The sequence below is a fragment of the Vulpes lagopus genome, chromosome 8 (genome assembly GCF_018345385.1).
Source record: "Vulpes lagopus strain Blue_001 chromosome 8, ASM1834538v1, whole genome shotgun sequence".
NCBI classification, from domain to species: Eukaryota; Metazoa; Chordata; class Mammalia; order Carnivora; family Canidae; genus Vulpes; species Vulpes lagopus.
Window position 1 is genome coordinate 130,079,131 of NC_054831.1, and position 19,247 is coordinate 130,098,377.

Below are 19,247 nucleotides of genomic sequence, written 5' to 3' on the forward strand. Positions count from 1 at the left end.
ATGGGGCAAGCTGGACCCCTATAGGGTCCCCAGGGCTGGAGCAGGAGCTCAGGCCTGGATGGAGTGGGCAAGGTGCACGGTGGCAGCTCAGGAGATGCCTGTGCCTGGATGGAGAGGCCCGGCTCATCTCGTCTCTCTGCTCTCAGCAAACAGCTCACTGAGCTCTTGCGGCGATCCACGAGGGGACCGGCAGGTTCCCCTTCCCTCCAGAGGAGGCCACCATGAGGAGGTCAGTGTCGAGGTCATGCCATCGGGGTGGTGGGGGGCAGCACCAGCATTCGAACCCAGGCCTTGCTGGCTTCCAGGCTGCGTCCTGACCTCCAGGTAACCACCAGGTTGCCCCTCACCCCTTCTGCCCAGAAGCCACTGAAAGAGTAGATGGGAAGCTCCTCCCCGAGGCCCCAGCATACTCAACAGGTGCTCTCAGAGGGCAAGGTGGACGCCGAGGCTCCCAGAGCAGCTTGTTACAAGGCAGACAGACCCCAGCCCCAGCCCCAGCCCCAGCCCCCAGACCCCACAGCTCTGAGGTTGGCCAGGAACAGGCATTTGAAATGGTTTCTGGTGCAGAAGGTGCAGAGGCCCCGCACTGAGCCCTGAGGCTGGCTCACGGGCTGAAGGTTTTCATCCATCAGGTCTAGCAAACTCCACGGGCCTTCAGGAGAGAAAGCTGCCCTCAGCCCGCATCAGGGCGGGAAAGTGGGGACGAAACGGTAGCAACAGGAATTTTCCCGCGTTTTTATTCCAAACTGGCCAGAGAGAGCCCCTCGGCATGCTGCAGCAGGGATCCTCTCTCCCCATTTACACAGCAGATATTCGGGGTCCGGGGGGAGGCTGTAGTTGAACCCAGGGCCCCTGGGGGGGTGTCTGTGCCCCACCCCCTGGCCCCCAGGCGCTCACCTGCACACGTACACCTCCTCCGGGGGCTGAGTGTTGGGGGTCATGATCCAGGGGGCCACCCGGAAGACCACACTATCTTGGAAAAGCAGGGACTCGGGGAGCTCCTGTAAGGAGGGCAAGGGCAGGGCTGCCACGGCCGCCAGGGCCCGACACCCGCTCCTCCCCGGCTGGGCTCCGCACCCCCGGCCTCTAGCGGGGCTCGGGGTCCCCGGGGGCTGCCCTCGGCCTACCGGGTTGGCCGTGTCCAGCAGGGAGACGGTGAGGGAAATGAGCCCCGGGAAGTTGACGTCGGGGAAAGCGAGACCCTCCACGTAGAAGTCTGTGCTGTGCTGGCCTCCGGGGAGCTCCAGGGGGTGACAGGGCTGCTCTGGCCCTAGGACCGCCCTGTACCTGGAGACCTGTTTGCCTCCTGGCAGAGACAAGGGAAGCCCGAGTCTTAGTCTCCCCGGGGCCGCCAGGTCTTCCCAGGGCCACCACCGTCACGACGACACGTCGCAGCAAAATGAGCCTCCCGTAGGGGAAGGAAACCAGAGCGTCAGCTGGGACGTCGCGCTCCGGCTGGGGGTCCAGGGATGGAGTGATGCGGGTGGGGGGGCGCCCGAGCCGGTCCCGACCACATACATACAAGTCCAACATGCATCAGGGTTCATTCATTCATTCACTCATTCATTCCTGAGCACCTGCTCTCAGCTGGCAGCTGGGGAGACCAGGGACATGGTCACTGTCCTGGTCCCCAGGGAGCACACAGGCTCCTGGGTGAGCGAGGAGCAGCAGAGATGGTAGTGAGTGCTGTGATGGGGGAACCCCGGAGGGCCGGGGAAGGCTTCCGGAGGAGGTGATGCCTCAGCGGAGGCCAAGACTTGGTCTGTCACTAAATCAGTAGCAGGCTAGTCACTCGGATCTCGCATGGCCTCCCCCACGGCCCTCAGACTGGAAGCCAAAGCCGTCCAGGCCTCCCGGAGCTGGCCCGTCCCCCTTCTTCTCCCCCTCATCTGCCATCCGAACGCCCGCCCGCCTGCTCCGGTGCTGCTCTCCAGCACGCTGGCCTCCCTGCCTCCCTCCCTCAGGCCCACAGGTGCCACCCACCCCAGGGCCTTTGCACTCGCGGTTCCCTCTGCCTGGAATGCCCTTCGCTGGGTGCCTGCGCGGCTGTTCCCGCACCTCCTCCGCTCACGTAACTCCCCCCACCCTGCCTCGGACTCTCCCCCTCATCCACACTCCCCTTCCCTCTTGCTTCTGCGCAGCATTTAACGCCTTCGGACACACTAGATGTTTCATGTAATTATTTTACACTCGGTCTCCCTCAACCACCCAGAGGAAGGGGACACGAGGGCAGGGGCTTTGTTCTGCTCTTTGCTCTACGCCCCGAGCCCCGAGCCCCCCGAGCAGGGCCGGCACGCAGTAGCAGGTGCGGATGCTGGAGGACAAATTATTACGGAATGTACACAGTCGGCTTGGATTCAACAGGCCCTGGAAGCAGGCGTCCTGTGTGCGTGTGTGTGCGTGTGCGTGCGTGTGCAGAGAGGAAGACACAGACGCAATTACAGCCGTCCTTGGCAGGGACGGTATTTCCTCCTCGGTGGCCACCAGCACCAGGCATCGGCTTGCTGTGTGTTTGCATCTCGTCTGTGTTCCCTTTCTAGAAGGGAGTGGAGGGATGGCCATCTGGCTCGCTGCCGCGGCCTTGGTCCTCAGGACAAGCTACGTAACAGGGGCTTGGGAGTTATTCACTGAAGGGGGTGCAAAGGGGCTATGCCGGGGGTGGGAAGGGGACACCAAAGGGACGGCCAAGGATGACTCACGGCTGGCGTGAAACACCCTGACTTTGTCCATCTCCGATTTGGCCACGTGGAGGAGCAGCTGGTGCTTGGTGAAGAAGTCTCTGGGGGTGTTGGTGCTCAGGGTCACCAGGGACATGTCCTCCAGGTCTGGAACGAGAAGACCCTCTCCTCTCTCACTGCTCCCTTCAGATGCCCCTTGACCCCGTCACCTGGGTTTCTTTTCTTTTTTAATTAATTAATTAAATCAAATTAATTTATTTATTTGAGAGAGAGCACAAGCAGGGGGAGCAGCGGAGGCAGAGGGAGAAGCAGGCTCTCTGCTGAGCGGGGAACTGGATGTGGGGCTCGAACCCAGGACCCGGGATCATGACCTGAGCCAAAGGCAGATGCTTCACCGACAGAGCCCCCCAGGTGCCCCTGGCCTGGTTTTACTGGTTTTATTTCTTTGTGCCTCTGCTGGGATTTAAAGGACGATTTTATTTTGGCATCAAAGCTAATGACGTTTTGGGGCTTCTGGTGCTAGAATGAGCTTCCGAGGCACTCGGTGAAGGGGGGGGGGGCATGACCATCCTGTTTATTGCTCCGTCCCCAGCCCCTGGAGCTTGGAAGCACCTAGAACCATGATGAGCGCGTGGCAGGCTGCTTGATGACAAGTTGTGGAACCATCCGGGTTTCTGCCCTGGGCCCGAGTGGGAAGTGGACCAACCCGAATAACGGCCAACAAAGGCGAGGGCGGAGCAAAGCTGGACCTCGGTCACCCCCGGGCAGCAGGCACCGGGTTGGGGGACCTGGAGGCGCAGGTTGGGGCCCCGGATGTGCATGAGCCTGGGAGCTCCTTTGGCTCCCCCGGCCTCTGAGTCCTTGTCGGTCAACAGAGCTCGGAGCAGGGCCCACGCAGAGGGAGGAGGGAGGTGACACGCGGGAAGGGAGCCGGCGCCCTGGCCCCTTCCGACTGTTCCGTGCGTGGGCACCGCAGAGACGCTGCCCCTTGGCAGCGGGCAGACACGATCACACGGACCCTCAAAATGCATCTGTTCCTGGGCTGTCCTGGCAGGTCCCCGGGAAGGCCCCGCAGCAGGCCCTGCCAACCTCACGCCCTCGGCGCCCTCCTCCAGGGCAGGTGGGCAGTGTGTCTTCCACCCCGGCCACACTCAGAGGGGTGCCAGCGGAGGCCCTGCGCCCGCCACCCTCCTCGTGCCCCCAGACCTGGGTCGGGATGCCAGGGGTCCGGGTGTCCGGGCCCAGATCCAGAGCTTGTGACTTACCGGCTGTGTGACCTTAAGCAAATTGCTTCCCCTCCCTGTGCCTCAGTTTCCCCAGCTATAAAATGGGGATGAGGACAGGACACGTACCTCCAAGCCTTGTACTCAAGTGAGTGATTCTGAGGTGGTCAGAGCAGTGTCCAGCAGGGGGCAGGGCAGTAGTGAGGCTTTCATTTTGATTTATTCCAGGTCCCAGGGTTTGACTCAAGAGCAGAAATGTAGGTCGGGCAGCAGATGGGAACATGGGGCCCAGAGGCGTTGGGAGACTCAGGCCTGGTCCCAGCTCTTCTCTGGCTGCTGTGTGACCTTGGGTGGGTCACCTACCCTCTCAGGACCTTGTCTACTCTTCTTATACAATGGACAAGCTAGGGGCAACCGGGTGGCTCAGCGGGTCATGCCTTCAGCTCAGGTCACAATCCCGGGGTCCCAGGATCGAGTCCCGCATCGGGCACCCCACAGGGAGCCTGCTTCTCCCTCTGCCTGTGTCTCTGCCTCTCTCTGTGTCTCTCATGAATAAATAAATAAAATCTTAAAAAGAAAAACCCAATGAACAAGCTAATAAGAACACGCTTCTTATAAGCCCCATTTCTGAGGCCTGATACTAAGCTCAGGCTGCGTAGGCAAGAGGGTTTTACAAAAAGACAAGGCTCTATTTCCCTTACTCTCTGGGCAGGGGGGAGGCTGGGCGTGGGGGTCCTTACCTTTGCTGTCAACCACCTTATCATCCCTGCAGTCCATGGTGGAAGATTTGGGCTTGTCTCTGTCACAGTTCACCAGCAGGATGGCACCTTGCCCGTGGGGGCCCCAGGTCCAGGTCCTCTGTGGACACCCAGCAGAGATGGGGCATTTTGAGCAACCGTGTGCGTCCCTCCAACTCGTGGGGAAGCCCAGCCACCTTTCCCCAGCACCTCGATAGTCTTGTGCCATTTACACATCTCGATCCTACACCAGCTCATTCTTTGGTTCCCAAGAGAGTCTTGTTTGCCTGCTCCAAAAATCCTAAACAAGTTCACCAAAAATGCAATTCATCCACTTCAAAAAAAAAAAAAAGTTTTGCTGTCTTGCAAAACTGATTTTCGCAGCTTTAAAAAAACTGTCCGGGGATCCCTGGGTGGCGCAGCGGTTTGGCACCTGCCTTTGGCCCAGGGCGCAATCCTGGAGACCCGGGATCGAACCCCACATCAGGCTCCTGGTGCATGGAGCCTGCTTCTCCCTCCGCCTGTGTCTCTGCCTCTCTCTCTCTCTCTATGACTATCATAAAAAAAAAAAAAAAAAAAACTGTCGGATTGGCAAACCGGACCGTGCTAAATATTTATGTCAAGATCCTAATCTCAATAGTTGCTCTTGTGTGAACTCTTAATTACTCCTTCACCAAAGTGTGGGTGCTATTCTTAGCAGCCAGTTGCTGTGTGTCCAAAGATCAAAGCCAATTAAGCAGCCCCTCCCGGCAGGGATGTATTAGTGATGACGTCTTGGTTTGCAGGACAGCGCTGGCCCCGGGGAATGACCGCGTTCTGGGTGGGACGTAAGCGCGGATTCCACTCCGAGGTCGTAATTCCTCCCTCCCCTCTTGGCTGACCCCACAGAGGGATCCTCATCTCTTGATGGCCCATGTCCTCCTAAAGTGCACACCAGCATTAAACCGTGCAGGCGGCTTTGGGGTTTCAGGGACACCCTGAGGTTTTTCCGCACACCCAGTTAAGGCCACCTGCACGCCCCGCTTCTGCACACCCCACTTACTCTGCCTTTTGGCTCCAGACTCTCCTGCCCCCGTGTGGCTCCTTCCCTCCTCTGCCCCCTGCCAGGTCGCCCTTTCTCTAGTCTTCACTCCTGGTGGGCAGCTCCGCGGGACCCTCTCCCACGAGCCCAGAAACCCTGGGGTGGGGGAGTTTTATTCCCCCCTCCCACCCGAGTGAAGAACTGCCTACAAATTTTTTTCTCGGCTGTGCATTAACCGGGTGACTCTGTAGTTTCGAATTTGTGGGACAACACATTCTCGGGACTCACAACCGGTGAGAATCTAGTTTTGCAAAAGAGACGGGGAAATACATAGAGCAAAATGGCAAAGGCAATTCGGGGTTTCTCCTTTCTGCTGCTCAAGGGACAGGCGGCCATTCGTGTGGCCACCACCAGGGGGCACCAGAGAAGAACCCAGGGGAGAGGGGAGCACCTGGCGGCCAGGTGGCTCAGCGTACCTGGCCCTTCCTGGCTCCGGCAGGCTTCACTTTGCCCGTGCGGGCGATGTCCGCGCTCAGGGAGATTTCTGCAATCGCACCAAGTGAGAGGAGAGGGTTGGTGAGGGTACGAGGGCAGGCACTCCGCGTGGTCCCACCGGGTAATCCTCCCCCCCACCCCGGGGGTGACCTGCCCCATGGCTTCTCTCCCTCCCCTTCAGAGGAGACACAAATTCAAGGACACCCCCATGTCCCCAGGGAAGACGTTTGACTGCAACTGGGACAGCAGAGCTGGAGCTTCTGGCCACACCCTTCCTCCTTTGCCACAGCTGAGGCCAACACACCTGGCCACCTTCAGGGGCCCAGAAAGAATTCCCAGCCACCCCAATGGGACGCTTGGTGCAAAACCCCTGCAAGGACACCTAGCCAGGCTCTCACAGGCCTCTGGCCCCAACACCAGCCCCCAGTGACCTCGGGGTGGGGGACACAGTGGTTACTCCAACCCCACCTGGCTCTTCTTTGTGTGCATTATAGCTGCACTGGGGCCAAATCACACACACCCCACTCTATCCAGATGTCAAGACCGAGAAAGCACACATCTGTTTCTAAATCCTTCCCACCCTCATCAGAACACGTGATCAGTCTTTCCAGTGACATAGATCCATGTGCCTACATCATATGTAGCGACGTGGGGGGCTCACGGGAGGACACTGACCTGGATGACCTTTTAAACACACCCATAGCCGTGTGTTAGTGTCAGGCCAGAGCCGCAGAGAGTCTAGGGCTCTGGATTTCCCGGCCCCTTCACTAACCAGCTGCATGAACTTAGGCAAGTCTGTCTACCCCTTGTGCCTCAGTTTACTCATCTGTAAAATGGAATATAATAGTGCCGACTTCACGGCATTGTTGTAGGGTTTAAATGTAGGGTCTCAGTGCAGTGCCTGGTATAGAACGAGTGCTATGTTATTCATATGATTTAAATGTGTGCTCATGAAATAAATGTGTATTACCAAATGAAATTCATCAACGAAATGAAACCTGAAATTTTCGCATGCTGCTCTGACGTTTAGTGCCCATCTAAATGGTAATAGTCATCTTACCATATTATTGTTCAAGATGAGGTCAAGTTAGAAAATGATTTAAAGAAGAATGTGAAATAAATATGAGTCTGTGCAGATCGTTGATACAGCAAAACAGTAAAGATGGGACGGAAGTCATGGCATTTGGGGAATATCAGTATATATATTATCGTATGCGACATTGACATCATCTACGTTTCTTATAGATATTTGAAGTATCAAAGAGGTGTAGAGATTCATGTGTGGAAATCCATGCATCACTTCCTAAGTTGAGAAAACATTAAGATGTAACTGAACTCCCTGTAAATGCGCTCTCCTCTCTTCCCAGTTGAATTTATGGCTCATAAACTGGGGAGGGGATATTTATGAGCCACCACATATATGACTAGCTAGAAATTGTCCCTTTTCTCTGCTCAGTCTAAGGTAAGCTCCAGAGTGTAGTTTCTCCTGGAGAGACCCATAGCAAGGGCGTGTGTGTGGAGGGAAGGGCAGTGGCATCCCAAGATCCTGGTCAATCACTTACCAACACCGGTGACATAGAGCAGGGCTTGGACTGGGTTGGTCTTGGGTCCATAGTATGAAATCTGAACCTAAAGGACAGAGCAAACCACGAAGGTCTTCTCTTAGTCATTCAACAAATTAACTGGACCCGTGCTGTGTGCCAGTTCAGGAAGAGACAAAGATGAGCAAGAAGTGGTGCCAGCCTATAAGAAGCATCCCAACCGGTGGGCATGGAGGGGTAGCAAAGTACTCCGATGCCTATGCCACTTAGACGAGGGTGCTGTGGGAGCCAGGAATGGAAGGGCTGTTTGGGTCTGTCCCATAGATAGTGGGGATCCAGGGAGATGTCACGGCCACCATCGCCTCATGTCTAGGCCATGGCACCAGCCTCTAGTGGATTGCCTGGATCCAATCTACTCAGGACACTGCAGCCCACGGGGTCTTTCTAAGATGAGCAGACTTCTTACTCCCTGGATGACAGGTTTTCCCTGGCTTCCTGTTGCCTTCAGAAAATGACATCCCTGATGCCAAACTCTCTAATACTGCTCCCTCATTCCCCACTTCCCTCTTCACCATCTTTTCTTGCCAGATAGATCTTCCTCAGTTTCCTCAACACATGCCTGGTCATTTCTTCATCTAGAGTGTGCATACAGGCCACATGCCCCGTAGAGTTCTCACTCCACTTTCCCTCTCTGAGGTGGGTCATTCCTCGCATCCTTTAGCTTGCCATCTCTTCCAGGAACTTTCCCCTGATTGCATCCTCACCAACCTACTTTGATGCCCAAGTTCTATGCTCCTACAGCAGGCAACAACTCTGCCCCAAGGTGAAGACTGCTTGGCCTGCCCTGCTGGAAACAAGTGCTCATTGGCCCAGATCTCTGTGGGAACCCCAAAGGGCCCTGTTGAGCCCATCTGCAGTCACAGGGGGATGCAATGAGTTGAGTGGTGGTCCTGAAAAAGCTATGTCCACAGCCAAATCCCTGAAACCTATGAATGTGACCTTATTTGGAAAAAAAGGTCTTTGCAGATGTAGATAAGGGTCTTGAAATGAGATGGTCATGGATAACCTGGGGAGGCCTTAAATCCAACAACTAGTGTCCTCATAAGAGTGAGGCAGATGGAGATTTGACATCTTGAGGAGGGGGACCGAGACCACAGAGGCAGAGATCGGAGTGACACGGCCACGAGTTTAGGAAGCTGAAGCTGAAGCTGAAGGATGCAAAGAACTGGTTCTCCCCCAGAGCCTCCGGAAGGAGTGCTGCTCGCAGACACCTTGATTTTGGGCTTTTGTCCTCCAGAGAGGATACATTTCTGTTGATATAAACCAGTAATTTGTGGTCATTTGTCCAGGAGCCACAGGAAACGAATGGACATGGAGCAGAGCTTCCCAGCCTGCCAGGCTGTGGCCATATAGCCCCCACCACCACTTATAATGGCTTACCTGTAAGCCATTACATGTGTTGGTTGTAAGTCCCCTGCAGGCTGCAACCTCACCTGATCTGTTCCCTTCTGTGTCTCCAGAGCCTGGTAGTGCCCAGCATGTAGGAGGTGAATACTAAACATCCGCTGAATGGATGAATTTAGTAAAACCCCGGCCTCTATGAACCCCTGGCATCCCTGTATTGTCTGTGAGGATGCCGTAGCTGGAATAGTCACCATAGTATCCAGAGAGGAAGAAGCTCTACAAGGGCTGGGGCTGTGGGACAATGCGAGACAGACCATGGGTAGCTGACCTACTGCGACCTGCTGCAACCTGCTGACCTCCTCTCACACATCCCACCTCACAGCTGCCACACTCACCTTTTGGTCACCTGTGCTACTGCTGGCGGCTCTCATCCTCAGGCTCACCTCCAGGCTGGGGTCCAGGGACCACTTGGAGGAACCTGTGGAATTCTTTTTGGCTGGACGGCTGTGGCCAACATCCACGACCACTCCTGGGGAAGCATTAATGCTGAAGGACGTGTAGCCTGTGGGGGCAGAGCTGTGGAAGAGACAGTGGGGAGGACAGAGGGACATAGTGAGGGAGACCTGGCCCCTCATTCTTGCTTTTCAACCAACAAGTGTAAACACCACATGGCAGCCAGGTGACCCTGACTGTAGGGGTAAGTGCTGTGATGTTGTTGGGAGGTAGTAAGAAACAAACAAACAAAAAATCTCCTGACCTGAAGGACTTATATTTGAACTAGGAGAATTACAGAGCTATGTGCTTACCAAATGCACACACACAGATGTATATATACAGCAGACAGCACGCCCAGAGTTTACACCACACAAGTGTGCGCACAGAGGACCATGTATTTGTAAACAACCACAGACTTCTGCTTTTGGAATATGGTACCCCAGTACTCTGAAGGACCTTCCTCTTACAAAACAACTAGATCCTGATTAAAGTATACTTTTTAGGGCACTGTTGAGATCATGAGACATAAGGGAGGATCTCCAAGGACTCCCTTCTCTGTATGCACATGCACACACACACATACACACCATGGGGGTTAAACTGAGGAACACCAAAAACAAAGAGGAGATATTGAAGGTATCCAGAAAGGAGAGTCAGAACATCTACAATGGAATTACTAGGAGATTAAAAGCAGGCTTCCTAACAGCAACAATGAAATCCAGAAAACAGTTGAATAACATGAATCTTCAAGATATTTTTGAAAAAAATAACTGTTACTTAGAATTGTGTACCCCACTAAATTATCTATTTTTTAAAGATTTTATTATTTTTTTATTTAAGAGAGTGAGAGGGAGAAGGAGAGAGAGAGAGAATGAGTGTGGGGATGGGTAGAGGGGAAGACAGAAATAGACTCTCTGCTGAGCAGGGAGCCCAACATGAGGCTTGACCCCAGGATCCCCAGATCATGACCCGAGCCAAAGGCAGATGCTTAACTGACTGAGCCACCCAAGTGCGCCAAGAAAAAAAATGTACAGATAAAAATACCAAAGGGGGTAAAAACAAGTCCAATATATGAATAATAAAAATAAATGTCAATGTATCAATGTTACTAGTTAAAAGAGAGTTTTGACTTAAAGAAACAAAACTCATCTATATAATATTTATAAGAGGCACATCTAAAATATAAGGATCCAGAAAAGATGAAATATAAAGGAAAGGAAAAACATACATTAAGCCAATACTGATCAAAAGGGAGCTGGAGTGGGTATGTTAATATCAGACAAAATTAATTTTGTATAAAAATTTAATACATTTTTAATAAAGCCATGATCATAGTTGAAGACTTCAAGTCTTCTTTCTCAATCAACACTAGATTAAGCAGACAAAAAATTAGTAACACAATTGACAAGCTCAATTTGGTACATATATATAGAATTCCTTGCTCCACAACTAGTGAATATACATTTTCCCAAGCAAAGTGCACGTGGATCAGTAAAAAACATTGATCACATAGTTGGCTATCAAAGCAAAGTTGCAACAAATGTTAAAGAACAGGTCACATACAGTGTAGGTAGCACATTCTTTGATCAGAACGTAACTAAGCTAGGAACCACTAACATAAAGTTCATTTTTAAAAACCCCATACACTTGGCAATTTTAAAATCAGACTTCTATATAACTTAACAAGGCAAAGGACAATTAATGGAAATTAAATAATAATACTTAGAACTGAGCAATACTTAAAAAACGCTACATTTCAACACTTTTGGGGGAGCTAAAGGTGTTGCTTTGTGCCTTAAATGCCTAGATCTTCAAAAAGAAGAGAAAAGCTAAAATATGAGTATATAGGATAAAACAGAAAAATAAAATACAATGTAATCTACCCCCCCAAAAGAAAATAAAGATGGTAGAAATCTGTGAAATATAAAACAGGTAAATCAGCAGAGCCAAAATAGACTGATACAACTGGTAAACCTCTGGCAAGATTGATCAAAGGAAAAAAATAGAAAAATGAAAAAAATCCGTATAGGAAAAGCAGATTATTTTGTAGATAATTGATAAAAGTTTACAAAAATCCCAGAGCATGATTATCTGCAACCTCTCCCTCAAACTTTAAACTTTGAATTTAAAAGATACACTAAGAATTTAATAAGGTAGGTAGTAAGGTGGAGAGGCAAAAATCAGCTGCATTTCTGTACATCAGCAATAAATAGTTAGAAAAATAATTTTTATAAGCAGATATAATTTACATTAGGAAAAATCCCTGTGAGGTACTTAGGCTACATCTAACAAAAGATATGTAAGGATTTTATGGAGAAAAACAAACCTATTCAAAGCACTAGAGAAGACACAGATTAATAGAAAGTTAGAAAAGCTTAATATCATTAATGTATGAATTCCCTCCAAATGAATGGGTATATTCAATGGAATTCTAGGACATTTCATGGACTTTGACAAGTTGATTCCAAGATTGACAAAACCAAGCTGCTAAGACAGTCGACGTACTCCTGAAGGAAAAATAGCAAAAGGTGAGGGACTTGCTCTACCAGGTGTAAGTTACCAGAAAGCCATGGATGGTGCTGCGATGGCTCAGGCAGGGACAAACAATAGATATAGCTGAGAGAGACTGTCCTTGATCTGTGACAGAGGTGGTCTTGCAGATAACCGGGCAAAGGGAAAATGACATCACAAATGGTGCTGGGACAAGGGCTTGTCCAGATGGAAGACAGTTAAATAGGATAAATAATTAAACTGATCCCACCTTCACACCATATACAAAAACAAGCTCCAGGTGGATTTAAGACTTAAAAATGAAAGGCAAACATTTGAATATTAAAAAATAAATAAATCTTCTCTTTTAGAGAAGTTTTAGGTTTACAGTAAAATTGAGAGGAAGGGACAGAGATTTCCCGCGTATCCCTTGCCTGCCCCCCGCTCCCATGCACAGCCTGCCCCATTATTAGCATCATCCCCTGGAGTGGAACATTTACTAAAATTGGTAGGCCAACGCTGTTACATCATAACACCCCAAATCCACAGTTTACATTATGTTTCCCTCTCGGTGTTGTGCATTCTATGAATTCAAACAAATGTACATATAATGACTTGCAGCCACCATTATGGTATCATACAGAGTAGTGTCATCGCCCCAAATACCCTCTGTGCTCTGCCTACTTATCCCTCCTTCCCCCAACCCCTGGCAACCACTGATCTTTTACTGTTGCCATACTTCTGTCTTTTCCAGAATATCATACAGCCAGGGTCATAGTAGCCTTTTCAAATTGGCTTCCTTCTTAGTAATATGCATTTTAAGTTTCCTCCGTGTTTTTTTCATGGCTTGATAGCTCATTTCTTCTTAGCACTAAATAATATTCCGTGGCCTAGATGGGCCACAGCTTGTTCATCCATTCACCTACTGAAAGGTTTCTTGGTTGCTTCCAGGTTTTGGCAACTGTGGACAAAGCTGCTCTAAATGTCCATGTGCAAATTTTATGTGGACACAAGTTTTCTTTTTTTTAAAGATTTTTAAAATTTCTTTATTCATGAGAATAAAGAAATCTCAACCGCTGAGCCACCCAGGTGCCCTACATGGACATAAGTTTTCAACCCCTTTGGGTAAATACCGAGGAGTCTAATTACTGGACTGTACGGCAAGAGTATGTTTAATTTTATAGGAAATCACCAAACTGTCTTCCAAAGTGGCTATCCCATCTTGCATGATCGCCAGCAATGGAATCAGAGTTCTTATTCGTCTGCATCCTGTCCAGCATTTGGTGTTCTCAGTGTTCTGGATTTTGGCCATTCTAATAGGTATGAAGCAGCATCCCATGGTTGTCTTAATTTGCATTTCCCTGATGGCATATCACGTGGTGGAGCATCTTTCACATGCCTCCCTGCCATTTGCATATCTTCTTTGGTCTGTTAAGATTTAGCCCATTTTTTAACCAGGTTGTTCATTGTTGTCTTAAGAGTTATTTGTATAGGGACACCTGGGTAGCTCAGCGGTTGAGCGTCTGCCTTCAGCTCAGCTCATGATCCCAGAGACCTGGGATCGAGTCCCGCATCATGCTCCCTGCAGGGAGCCTGCTTCTCCCTCTGCCTGTGTCTCTGCCTCTCTCTCTGGGTCTCTCATGAATAAATAAATAAAATCTTAAAAAAAATGTTTTGTATGTTTTGGGCAACAATCCTTTATCAGATGTACCTTTTGTAAATATTTTCTCCCAATCTGTGCTTTGTCTTTTTTACTCACTTTACAGTCTTTTGTAGAGCAGGACCTTGAAATTTTAATAAAGTCCAACTTATTAATTCTGTCTTTTCTTTTCTAGATGGCACCTTTCGTGTCATATTTAAAAAGTCACTGCCAAATCCAAGGTCGTCTAGATTTTCTCCTGTGTTACCTCCTGAGAATTTTATAGTTTTCTGTTTTACATTTAGGTCTATGGCCTATCCTGAGTTAATTTTTGTGAAGGGTGTAAGGCCTGTGTCTAGATTCCTTTTTTTGGATGTGGATGTCCAGTTCTTCCAGTACCATTTTTTGGAAAAAACCTCCTTTTTCCATTGTATTGCCTTTGCTTTTTCTCAGAGGTAAGTTGATTATACTTATGTGGACCCATTTCTGGGCTTTCTACTCTGTTCCATTTATTTAGTTCTCTTTTATTTGCCAATACCACACTGTCTTGATTATAACTTTATAATAAGTCTTTATAATATAATGTCAGTTCTCCAACTTTCTTCTTCTTCAATACTGTGTTAGCTATTCTGAGTTTTTTACCTCTCCACTTAAACTTTAGAATCAGTTTGCCAATATCCACAAAATGGGATTGCATTGAATCTATAGATCAAGCTGGGAAGAACCGGCACCTTGACAATATGAATCTTCCTATCCATGAACATGGAATATCTCTCTATTTACTGCTCTGATTTCTTTCAGCAGTTTTGTAGTTTCCTCATATAGATATTATACTTATTTTATTAGGTTTATACCTAAGTATTTCATTTTGGGGAGAATGCAAATGTCAGTAGTATCGTGTTTTTAAATGTCAAACTCCACTTGTTTTTTGCTGGTAAGTAGGGAAATGATGGACTTTTTAACACTGTATCTTGTCGTCTTGCCATAATAGCTTGTTAGTTTTAGGATTTTTTTTTTTATTAATTCATTTGGATTTCCTACACAGATGATCACATCACCTGCAAACAAAGACAGGTTTATTTCTTTCCGATTGTCATCTCTCATATTTCTCTTCCTAGTCTCATTGCACCTGCTAGGAATTTTAGTATGATGTTGAAAAGCAGTGGTGAGAGGGGACTCTTTGCCTTGCTCCTGGTTTTGGTGGGAAAGCTGCAAGTTTCTCACCATTAGGTTGATGTTAGCTGCGGGTTTTTGTAGATACTCTTTATCAGGTTGAGGAAATTCCCCTCCAAGTTTACTGAGGTTTTATCGTAAGTAAGTGTTGACATCTTTTTTTTAAAAAAAAAAAGATGAGGGATCCCTGGGTGGCGCAGCGGTTTGGCGCCTGCCTTTGGCCCAGGGCGCGATCCTGGGGACCCCGGGATCGAGTCCCACGTCAGGCTCCCGGTGCATGGAGCCTGCTTCTCCCTCTGCCTGTGTCTCTGCCTCTCTCTCTCTCTCTCTGTGACTATCATAAATAAATAAATAAATAAATAAATAAATAAATAAATAAATAAATAAATAAATAAAATGTTAAAAAAAAAAAAAGATGACACAGGCATCTTTATGCCCTTTCTTAAACAAGATATAAAAGCAATAAACATTAAAGGAAAGGGGCACCTGGGAGGCTCAGTGGGTTAAGCATCTGCCTTCAGCTCCACAGGGAGCCTACTTCTCCCTCTCCCTCTGCCTCTATCTGCTGCTCTCCCTGCTTGTGATCTCTCTCTGTCAAATAAATAAATAAAATCTTTTAAAAATAAAATAAGATAAAGAAAGAAAAGATTTAAGTTCAACTAGATGAGAATAAATAACTTCTGTTCATCAAAAGACACTGTGAAGTGAAAAAGCCTTATCGTAATCTACAGAGAAGACTGCGCTTAGCGTCTGCCACTCTTGCATTCAGTGGCTCACACAATCCTTACGGGAAGGGGCACCTGCCAGACACTCGGCATGCCTCGTGCAGTTTAACCCCCACCACAGCCCGGCAGCATGGATGCAAATAGTCCCATTTTACAGATGGGACTACAGAGGCTCAGAGACTTGTCCATGCTCTCTGCCGTCACCCTGAGTGGCCATCTGCTGAGAAGGAGACACTGGGAGGAAGAGGAGAATCCCCCTAATTGCAGTGCCAGAACATCTACCATCTTTCGTGGTTGACGACTTCCAGACCGCACCCCACTCCACCCCATTCTAGGCCTCCCAAGCTCTCTGGAAGCTCCCTGAGCTCCACCAACCAGGCAGCAGTGCCCAGTGAGGCCAGCCCCACAGCACTCAGAGGCCACATGTGCTAGGGAAGCAGAATGAGTTTGGGGTTGTATAGTCCTGGGTTTGAATTTCCTGGCTTCCTCACCTTGAATTTGCATGACCTTGAAATGTCAGTTTACTCATCTCTAAAATGGGTGTGATGCTCATTAGAAATCAGGGACAGAAAGACCTGGCACCTAGCAGCAGGAGTCGTGATAGCTCCCTGACTCCAGCCACAAGCACCACGGAAAGCCCTCCGCAGGTTTCAGTATTCATCTCAGGTCAGTGGGATTTTGCTGGAATATAATCAATGTGTTTCCCGTTGCGGGAGAGGCACTTTCCAAGTGCAGAGTGAAAAATCACAAGCAGTGTTTGTAAGGGCAGCTCTGGATAGAAGCCCACACCCCTGGGTCTGCTCCTGCCTCTGCAGCCCTGTGCTTCTAACCCTGGGGGCTCTGAGCCCAGTGACAGAGGTCACGCTCCGGCGGGGGGTGGTGTGCAGGTGCCGGGAGCAGGTCAGGGGAGCAGCATTGGAGAGGAGGCAGTGCCAGCCCGTCTGTGCAGGGAGAGAATCCAGGCCACAGTCAGGGCGGTGGCCGCTCAGGGGACAGGCTGAAGGCGCTGGCCGGGGGCTGCTGTCATGAGCAGGTCGGAAGTGAGAGGGAAGGGTCTCAGCCAGGCTGTCTGCGTTTGAACCTATGAGCTGTGTGGACTCAGGGGAGTTACTAAACCTCTCAGATCCTCGGCTTCCCCTTCTGCCAAATGGGAGCAACAGCACTGCCTGTCTCGTTAGGCTGATGAATGTGTTCTGCGTAGGCAGCAAGGTGGCAGCCCCAGCCGTTGTCCCTGAGACATGCAGGGGGTGGGATGTGTCACTGAAGGAGGAGCCCACTCTCGGAAGGGTCATGGGGCCTCAGGCAACCTCGGCCTCTCTTTCCCTTTGCTCTCAACCTCCCATCTCCTGCCTCCCCTCCACAGCTCCAGGAAGCACCCCCAGACCTTTGCTGCTCTACCAAGGCCCAGATGCAGGCAGCCAGTGACATGTTTAAGGAAATGCCCCAGACACCCGTGTGGGCACCGTTCTAGGACCACACATGTCCTGGAGGGGGGAAGCCGGGGGAGGTCCCGACTATTACTCATTACAACGACACCAACAGGGCACACTTGCCGAGCATCCCTAGACCATTTTGTTTAACCAGAGCCTGGCCCAGGCTTGGCACATAGTAGGTGTTCAGTCGGTATAGGATGGAAGGATGGAAGGATGGATGGATGGATGAACAACCACCAGCAGTACGTCCAGCTCCGTGCTAAGTACGGACACACTCCCATGGTCTTTCACATTTAATCCCTCTAACCACCCTAGGAAGTGGGTATTATCTCCATTTCACAGAAGGGGAACGTGAGGCTCCGTTGGCCAAACGTCCCACAGCAGGGACGGCCCTCCCTAGCCTCTTCCAACCCCAGAGCCTGTCCCATCACGCGTATGATATTACACAGCCGTGGAGCGAGGCTTGGCTGCGAGGTAGGGGTAACAATCTGCATCATGAACCAGGTGTGGGTCATGAAGTCCAGAGCCCCGCCTTCCTCCCAGGGCACACCTGCTGTGTGGCCTCAGGCAAGTCACAGACCCTCTCTGAGCTCCAGTGCCTCATTGGTGAAAGGAGAGAGTCCTGTGGGCCCTGTGATAATTCACTGGTGGTGAGGCCTTGGGTCCAGGCACATCCCCGGGCCACTCAGGTCCCACCCTCCAGCTTTCCCCCGGCCGCAGCCTGAAGCCGGAGCCAACTGCACACCCCGTCACCCTGTGCCGTTGGAACCTGCTCCCCAGCCTCCGTGGCCCTGTGCCCCGCCCCCGGGACGGCCCTGCTCACCTGTAGACATCCAGCTGAGTTTCGGTGCCCAGCACGCACACGGCATAGGTGGACTGCTCCGGGGCCACGTGGATCACCGAGCCCTGGGCCATGGTCCCGCCAGCCCGTCCCTCCAGCTGCGCGAAGCCCCTCGGCTGCTTCCTTTATACGGCCCAGCAGAGCCATGAGTCAGCACCTGCGGTTTACAGGCGGCCCAGCCCCTCCCCACTCAGGTCCCGGGGCGTGTTCTCTCCACCTTTCGTGCCCCGGAGCTGCTCCTCGGACCCGGGCCTTGTGAGCGTCGGTGCCAGAACCAGGGCAGGCAGGCTGGCTCCGTCAGTCTCCCGGGAAGGCCCGGGGTCAGGACGCCGGGAGGGGAGGGGTGGGGGGCTGGCGAGTGCAGGGGTGCGTCCTCCTGGGACAGCCCCGTGGGCGCCTGGGGCCGTGAACACCTGAGTGCAGCCAACCTTGCCTCGCGGTGCCAAACACGGTCTCAGACAGGAGGAGGCGCTCGGGAGGTCGCAGCTGGAGCTCACCCCCCCCTCCCCGGGCAACACATTCGAAGACGTGCGTGGCCTGGGACAGGTCCCCGCAGGCTGGGCCCCCGCGTGACAGCTCACTGCCTCGGGTGTGTTCTGTGCACCAGGCGACTAACCCCATGAGGCACGTGGGGTGAACACTGTCATCCTCCCCCCACCGGGTCCCCACGGCAGCTCCCCGAGGTCGGAACCACCATCGTTCTCACGTGACAGAAGAAACTGAGGCACAGAGAAGCCAAGTGATACCGCCTAGTCTCCCCAACCGTAGAGAGCGCGCCAGGCCCCAGACCACCTTCTCCAGGCCCAGAGCCCCTCTACTGTGCGGGCGGATGAGGCGGCCACTGACGCTGCAGCGCGGCCCCGTGGCTCCTTGCACACAGCCGGGCCTAATAAACCCACTTTCTCCAGCTGGTCACGGGGTTAGGACTAGTTTGAGCTCCGGACGGAAGCCGGGAGAGGGGGCTGTCACCGCCAGACCCGACTCACCACCAGATCTGGTCACCCTGTGGATGGGGGCCCGAGGCACCAAGAGGGCTGACATGCCCACTGTCACCCAGCACGTCAGCGGCAGGGCCGGGCTCTACCCGAAGCCTTAGGCCTCCGGGGGTGATTTTCTATTTTTCCTCTTTGTCCTGTTTTTCTTCAGCATCTTGGGGGGTCACACTGGCTATGAATAAGCCGCAGAGAGAACAAGCCCAAAGCAGTTTTATCAACTCAACAAATATTTCTTGGTTGCCAGGCCTGTTCCGGGCGCCGAGGATGCAAAGTGAACAAAGCAGACAAATATCCGGCCTTCGTAGGAGCTTTTCTTTTTTTTAATAGAAAGAGACAGCCAATAGGCAATAAATAAAT

The 19,247-nt window shown here is 51.2% G+C and overlaps 1 protein-coding gene across 1 annotated transcript in view; it reads right to left on the reverse strand.

Annotated features, from left to right (window-relative positions):
• PADI4 (peptidyl arginine deiminase 4) overlaps positions 1–18,008 on the reverse strand; it is a 30,566-nt gene extending 12,558 nt beyond the window's left edge. Inside the window, exons 1-8 of the mRNA XM_041767051.1 lie at positions 17,878–18,008; positions 9,495–9,675; positions 7,717–7,783; positions 6,136–6,203; positions 4,642–4,759; positions 2,700–2,825; positions 1,128–1,306; positions 898–1,001 (exon numbers count right to left, since the gene is read on the reverse strand). Of these exons, the coding sequence (XP_041622985.1) occupies positions 898–1,001; positions 1,128–1,306; positions 2,700–2,825; positions 4,642–4,759; positions 6,136–6,203; positions 7,717–7,783; positions 9,495–9,675; positions 17,878–17,969 (935 nt within the window). The 5' untranslated portion in view covers positions 17,970–18,008. The remainder of the gene's footprint in view (positions 1–897; positions 1,002–1,127; positions 1,307–2,699; positions 2,826–4,641; positions 4,760–6,135; positions 6,204–7,716; positions 7,784–9,494; positions 9,676–17,877) is intronic.
• Between the last annotated feature and the right edge of the window lie 1,239 nt (positions 18,009–19,247).